This window comes from Egretta garzetta, unplaced genomic scaffold, assembly GCF_000687185.1.
Source record: "Egretta garzetta isolate BGI_Z169 unplaced genomic scaffold, ASM68718v1 scaffold14, whole genome shotgun sequence".
Taxonomy (NCBI): Eukaryota; Metazoa; Chordata; class Aves; order Pelecaniformes; family Ardeidae; genus Egretta; species Egretta garzetta.
Genome location: NW_009259588.1, coordinates 7712282 through 7720279, shown reverse-complemented (window position 1 = coordinate 7720279; position 7998 = coordinate 7712282). Strand labels below are relative to the sequence as shown.

General features: G+C 42.4%; 1 protein-coding gene across 1 annotated transcript in view; it reads left to right on the top strand.

Annotated features, from left to right (window-relative positions):
- HIVEP1 (HIVEP zinc finger 1) overlaps window positions 1–7998 on the top strand; it is a 34800-nt gene that overhangs the window by 474 nt on the left and 26328 nt on the right. Inside the window, 1 exon segment of the mRNA XM_035893443.1 lies at window positions 3598–7988. Within this exon segment, the coding sequence (XP_035749336.1) occupies window positions 3598–7988 (4391 nt within the window).

The window sequence follows — 7998 nt, the reverse complement described above, 5'->3', positions numbered from 1 at the left end:
TATGTTCTCTTTGTTCAGTGTCAGCTTGTTGATGCGGGTACACGGCCCTGGCAAGTTATCACGCTCCTGAAAGTTTGTAGCTCTGAAAGGCAGAGGAGTGTTTAGCATTCTGGGACTGATGCTTTCCGCCAGTTCTGTTGTTGCCTCTGGAAATATTGATGCAGTTGATCTCGGTGCAAGCGTGTAGCTGTAGATTAAGAAACGTGGAATGGAATATCTTCAGCATGAACTGGGAATACAAAAGGATGGCTTAAACAAAAGGAATGAAAAGCTAAAAATAAGTGAAACGAAGCTGTCATGGATTCCTTTTTCCCCCCCAAATATGCTGAAAATTTGGTTGTTAGCAAACATGAGGTGAATATTTCCATTAATAATAAGGATTTCTAAATTATCCAGGAGTAAAGTAGAGCACAGGACATAAACCGTTGTTAAGCCTTGTAAAACCGTCGTCAAGAAAGTACATTTTTATAAGATTTTATAGACGGGTACACTGAAGCAAGCCTGCAACTCCATCTCTGGAATCACAAAAGATGTAGAGTCAGAAATACAAATAAGAAACTAGTTCTCATTATTTCTTTAGACTGGAATTTTATTGGTATAGAAGCAGCACAGTTAGTGGCTGTGAAGACTAAAGAAAATTACTATTTTGGTGTCTAATGCAGTATATAACCTTATTCTTTTTTCTCTCCTTTTCAGTTTCCCAAAGAATTTTTATGGTTGGCATGTGTTGAACAAGACTTTTTAAAAGTAAAGCAGTAAATAGATTATGGAAAATTCTGATCTTGTATTCATAATGAAATCATATTTTTAATTGCTTGATGGGTATATTGGAGATACCTTTTTACTTTCTTTAATGCTTTCGTAAGCCACATGACATCTTTCAGCTGTGCTGGTTTCCAGTTCACTGGCATGGTGCAGGTTGAGTATGCTTGTCCCTCTGGACTATATGGTTGAAAGCCAGGAATACTAGTTATTTAATATCCTGAGGCATCGGGAAGCAGCACGTCATTTGGTTGTTCAGTTACTGCAGTATAAAACACCTTTGTCTTTTTGTGTACGTTTGTCTGCTTGGATGTTCGCAGTTCCTGGCGCCCTTGCCATCCTAGCTCTGTGTAATCTGCCCAGCTCTTCCCGTAGCGCTCCGGTACAAACACCGGCAGTGTGATCGGCGTGGAGGTGGGATTGTGACGGGATAAAAGCTGCCATCTGTGCATAAAAGGAACCAAATTTCTTGAGCTCAATTAATGTGGCCGTACTTCTGAGAGATCACCAAACCATGGCTAAAAGCACCCTTTTATATAATTACCTTGTTATTTTCTCTTTGGTTTGCGTAAAATTGTTTTTTGTTGTTACTGAAGAAAAAACAGTTGCCATAGACTATGAATTTTAAAGAAACCACCATTAATATTATCAATGATGATGTACTAGAGTAAGCCACTCGTTTAATTGTGAAGCAATGGAAAAGTACAAAACATCATGATGGAAGACGGCTCTGCTTTGAATATGTTAAAACCAGGCTAATACTAATAGGTTTTGGTGATACTAAAGGCAAAATTCATTTAAAGGTTAAGTGCACAATTAGTGCAGAGATTTCTTTCTGGATGCACGAGAGAAGCACAAAGTCCCCATAACCAGGATTCAGAGCTGGTAGTTCTGACAAGGGATTCTAGGGTCTCTTTCATGTGACCGCTGAATGTGACAGAACAGTCTCTTATTCTTCATGGTTAAACTTCCTCTAGCAGGGCTGAGGGAGGAGTAGGTCAGGTTCTGCAGAACTTCCACATTTGCAGTATATGATGTGTGATGCGTAGCCTTTAATCTTTAAGTTTGCAAGGAAATTTCCTGACTATCCATTCACCCTAGATGAATATATGTGTATATTAAGGTGGCCCTGAGTTGGAAATGGGATTTTGAACTTCCAGGTAGCACACATCCCAGTTGGGTTACACTCTGGCACAGAGAAAAGATAAGATCTTCTTGCCTTTCTTTTCTTCCTGGTCACTTTGCATTCTCTTCTGCTAGACAAGCTTTAGGCATTGCCTGGATTTCCTTTATATGGAGCAGGAATTTCACCCTGGATTCCGCAGCTCCGGTATCTCTTGTCAGATGCACACTATGCATTGGCTTTCCTCCCACCGCAGTACAGAAGCCAGCTGGTGCTCCTGCAGGGGGATGGTCTTCCTGCCACTCAGAGAGGGCCGTAGGGTTGATGGGTCTGAGATTTCTCCACTGACCTCCTTGTGAGGTTGACTGCGAGAATTTTGTCCCTTTATATGTTGTCTTAAGGGTTTTCTTTACCTGGAAGTGCGCATAAACCTCCATTCCTGGGTAATTCTGTGCAGGTAACGTACTACATGGAAGTACTGGGTACTGCTTCCCAAAACATGTATGCAGCTGAACCTTTTCAGAGGCATCAGCCCTCTCATCACATCGGATTCTTCCTTTGCTTTGAACATTGGCAATCACATGAATATGGTTTTGGCTAACAGCCTAATGAATGAGTTGTAAAAGCCTAAGAAAATGGATTTACATCCATTTAATATTTGGCTTCCTCTGCACTACCAGTGATGGTAGCTGAGGCAGTAGCTATGCCTGAGTGTATGTTAGGAAGGAAGTAAAAAAAAAAAAAACCTAAATAATTAACTAACAGATTAACTATCACACTGTTGAGGGAAACAAAGGTGTGTAACATCAGGTATCTATAAAAAAATAAGCTTGTAAGTATCAACACTGAAATTCAGTCTATCTGTACATATTTTTTATTATAGAGGAAATTGGACTTTGTACAAATATAAGTACTTGCTACAAAATTATTCTGCTGAATAACATTCCAATTAATTTGCTCATCACTACAGCCCTGAAACTCCGCGTGCATACCCGCTTAAAATCAGCGACAAGTGTAGCTAGTAATGAAATAATTCAAACTTAGTTTATTTTGTTTCATGATGCACAAATAGAAAATCATTTAAGTGTGACTGATTTTATTCATCTGCAGTAGTTGCTCATCTGAAATGCTATTGAGGTTCAGTAATTGGAGCTCTGAAATACAGTATTTGACAGATGGTGTGGGTGGTTGTGCCATTTCCATGATAAATCTACTTACAAATACAACCATGAGGAAGTTGTCTTCATTCTTTGACTACTGCGGCATATAGATGGGAAAAGGGACAAACACAACATGAAAACGGATTTCTGTCTTGGTTCTTCATTTTCCTGCTATAATGATTTGAATTTTTAAACAAGTGGAAGAGAGAGGTTTCTTTTTACTTTATCTCAAAAGGAGTTGCTATAAATGCTAAAATATTCTTCCCATAGCCTTTCTTTTCTTACACTTCCTTTGAAGCCTTTCCTATAGTGTACTTTGTAATGTCTTACAGCACCAGGTAGAAAGCATTGCTTGTTTTAGATGAAAACAAAACATATCTTTGCTAAGATAGATCTACTGTTGAAAAAAAAATATTGGAGGCTGAAGAAATGGACAGTCCGGTTGCCCCAGGGCTTAATGTTGACACTTCGAGATGATAAAATGGTATAAACAAAAAAATATTGCATTACCCAGTTTTAATATGCTTTTTTATTCTCTTTGTGTTTTAACAGAAATCACCGATGGTGGTACCAGAGGAACCCAAGATACAATTAAGGGTGTGAAAAGAAAAAAGATCGTGACTGAAAACCATCTAAAAAAAATACCAAAATCGCCTTTGAGAAGCCCCGCCGAAGCCAAGGTTAAGCAAAATGTAGACCCTTCACCGCTAAAAGCTCTTCCGGATGCCTCCGAACACACCACAGCACAGGATCACCTACCTGTGCAAAATGGAAATCAATGTACCAAACAAAACGGGGGAGTGCTTAGCAGTGAGATAAGTGTAGAAACAAGCAAATCTGAGACATCAATGCAGACAAAGCTTGCATTGGCACATCAGCCCTTGGATGTGGGTAAACAGGCAGTGGAGGACACTGATGCAAACCAACTGAACTCACCAGAGAAGAAGTCTCTCTCAACCTCCTCATCAAGTAAAACAAAGACTGACAGTAATGAATGTACTAATTTTGTTGACTGCAGTACGTCATCCCCATGTACGCGAACTGCATTTGATGTCTTATTAAAAGCTATGGAGCCTGAACTGAACACCTTAGCACAAGAGTGCCCCCCCTATGGGATGCAGATAGAGAAACTGAGACCAAATAAAACTGTAAGCACCTCTTCTAGTCTCACATCCAATACAATGAGCGTCCAAAATCAGTCTGCTTTGTCACAGCGTGAGTTTGCAGCTGGACCTCACTATTACCCGTGTACGTTAAACAATGTGCATGTAGCAACAACAACCAAGACTGGACAAGCACAAGGCCAATCGGTTTCTCATTCACAAGACCTTATTACTAAAACCAGTCAACAAAATCACCAGGTTGTTGTGTGTCCAAGTTTTACTAGATCGCTGGTGCAGCAGCAGAGTCAAGAAAACCCCAAGCTCCAGCAGATATACAGCATAGCAGTAACTTCGTCTGTCGTTCACACCTCATCTTCCACTGTAACTCAGGTTTTTCCCCAAAACCAGTTAGTAGCTAGTTCGTCTTCACCTTTGTCAATTAGCACATCGAGTTCAACACACTTGTCTATAGGTCCCATGTATAATTCAGCCCAGATAGCATCAGTTGTAAACCACGGTGTAGAACAAATATGTAACCTCTTGAAAGACCAGAAGCCTAAAAAGCTAGGGAAGTACGTCTGTGAGTATTGCAATCGGGCCTGTGCCAAGCCCAGTGTTCTCCAAAAGCACATCCGATCCCATACTGGAGAGCGACCGTATCCTTGTGTGACATGTGGGTTTTCGTTTAAAACCAAAAGCAATCTGTACAAGCACAAAAAATCTCATGCACATGCTATCAAACTTGGACTTGTCCTACAACCAGATTCAGGTGGCCTCTTCTTATCTCATGACTCAGACAAAGCACTTGGCATTCATTCAGATGTGGAAGAAAGCGGTGAAAGTGAAGATGAAGGCACTGCTGATGAAAGACAAGATGATCAAGAACTGGAACCTGCACAAATAGTGAAAGTCATTTCAAGTGCAGAAACATTACGGAAAGGAAGCCCTATTCCATTAAGCAACCCAGACTGTATACCAGGTGACTCTTCGTTACGTGATACAGAACCTCAAGTAAGGGCAGCTTTACCAAAAGTCGTAGTTCATCCTGTAAATGTTTCCCCATTAAGGGCCGATAGCCCAAAAGTAACAGAACCAGCACCCGAGCTTGCTGCAGCACAGAGGAAAGGAGATTTTAAAGTGACAACTCTTCAGTCAAATTTAACACATACAGCCTCATTCAAGGAGAGTGACATAAAGCAACATCAGAAGGTAGAAATGGGCCTATTAGAGGAACAGCTGGGATCCACGGTAGGAGCAGTGCATGCTCAGCTCCAGAGACAACAGGCAACCGATGGTTCCCAAGATCAGCAGGGAAAATGTCTTTTGAGCCCTAGAAGTTTGGGTAGTACTGATTCTGGTTATTTCTCTCGTTCTGAAAGTGCCGATCAAACAATGAGCCCACCAGCTCCTTTCGTAAGAGGATTGCTGACCTCTGAGAAAGATCCAAATAAAAACCTGCCCTGTGTGCCACGAGCAAGTGGTGTGGTAGCATCAGTGGTACAAACTGTTTGTGCTGAAAAAAATCTGATTCTCTCTGGCCAAATGCGACCTCCCATGGCAACAAAAACTCTTGAGGAGCGTATCTCAAAGTTAATTTCTGATAATGAAGCTGTCGTGGATGACAAACAGTTAGATAGTGTGAAACCAAGAAGAACATCTCTTTCAAGAAGAGGAAGCATAGATTCACCAAAATCCTACATATTTAAGGATTCTTTCCAGTTTGATTTAAAGCCCATGGGAAGAAGAACTAGCTCAAGCTCTGATATACCAAAGTCTCCTTTTACACCCACTGAGAAGTCAAAGCAAGTTTTTCTTCTTTCTGTACCATCCCTTGACTGTTTACCTATAACACGAAGTAATTCCATGCCTACTACCAGTTACTCAGCAGTACCTCCAAGTGTAATACCTCCCCCTCATCCCCTTCGAGGCAGCCAGTCATTTGATGATAAAATTGGCTCTTTATACGATGATGTCTTTGTATCAGGACCTGCTACTCCACTGAACCAAGGCGGACATCCTCGGACCCTTGTTAGACAGGCAGCCATAGAAGATTCTTCTACTAGTGAAAGCCAAGTTCTTGGACCAGTGCGATCTGTAGAAGAAAATTACCTGGGGTGTAATTTATCAAATGAATCTTTATTGCAAAGGAGCAAGTCCCTGGCACAGGGATCAAATTTAGAAAAAACAAAGAAGTCCCCTCAGGTGCGAGGAACAATGTTTGAGTGTGAAACCTGCAGAAACAGATACAGAAAACTGGAAAATTTTGAAAACCACAAGAAATTTTACTGTTCAGAGTTGCATGGACCTAAAACTAAAGCAGCAATCCGAGAGCCTGAGCATAAAACTGTTCCAAACAGTACACAGCCTCAAATTCTACACTACAGAGTCACTACTTCAACCGGCGTCTGGGAGCAGACACCCCAGATAAGGAAAAGAAGGAAAATGAAAAGTGTTGGCGATGATGATGACCCACAGCAAAATGATACGAGCATACCATCAAAGAATGCAGAAGGCCAAAGCAAGCCAGCAAATTCTTCCAGTCTGTCAAAACAAAGTGCGGCGACAACGGCAGTAGGATCGCAACAGCCAAGCAACCTTCTACTTCAGAATTCACAAATTCAGCTTGTGGCTCGAGGCACTGATCAGACTATTGAGCCAAAGGTGGCTCCGCTCATTGAAAAGCAGGCAAGCGCAGTTGTGCAAGAAAAGGTGGAGTTGAAGAGACAAGGGACTGGCATTTCAGTAATCCAGCACACCAACTCACTGAGCAGAAATAGCTCGTTTGAGAAATCGGAGTCATTTGAAAGAGTATCGCCAGTTTCTTCTCAGGAGCCCAGCAAGGTTGCGAAGCACCGCTCTTTGAATACAGTTGTAATCCAAGAGGATAGACACTCGCATCTGAATACTCCCCAGCATCATCAACCTCTGTCATCAGAAGCGCCTAGAGGGGAAGTTCAGGGAAGCCAAATAGTTTCTAATGAGAGAAGCACACCGCTTCAGCCCTCGAGACTTGTTCGCCAGCATAACATCCAGGTTCCTGAAATACTGGTCACAGAAGAACCAGACAGGGACCAAGAAAACCAATGCAGCGATCAGGAAAAGACAGAAAGGTTTAATTGGCCACAGCGCAGTGAAACGCTGTCAAAATTGCCGACAGAAAAGCTTCCACCCAAGAAGAAAAGAATTCGCTTGGCTGAAATGGAGCACTCATCTGCTGAATCAAGTGTTGACTCCACGCTTTCCAGGAGCCTAAGTCGGGAGAGTAGCTTGTCTCATGCCTCCAGTTTCTCAGCTTCGCTCGATAAAGATGAAACTTCGAAGGCTGAGAACCCTTCCAAAGCAGAGCCTGTTAACAAGTCGTCAGAGTTCCTCATGATTCCCGCTGGCTCGCACGCACTGGCTGTGCCTGGCCCTCATTACCGGGAAATGAGACGTGCCGCCTCGGAGCAAATCAGCTGCACGCAGCCGTCCATGGAGGTTATGGACTACAGGAGTAAGTCTTTCGACTGTGGAAGCGTGTCCCTGTCAAAACCTGCCTCGCTCGTAGAGATAGCCACTCCGAAATCGTCATCTGCAAATGGAATTACTGGACATGTGCCTCTGCTGGAAAGGAGGAGGGGGCCATTTGTAAGACAAATATCTTTAAATATTGCTCCAGAAAATCATCAGCCTCAAGTTAAATCGACGGCTTCGTTTCAGACAGCTCATGCTACAGATGTGCCCTCGGTGCCATTGCACAGGCTGCAGACCTCCGGCAAATCTTCAGTGGAGTTTTCTCCAAGTACTCAGCATTCACAGACTCACTCCAGGCCTCACTCGGCCATTCAAAATTGTAACCCTGTTAGCCTGT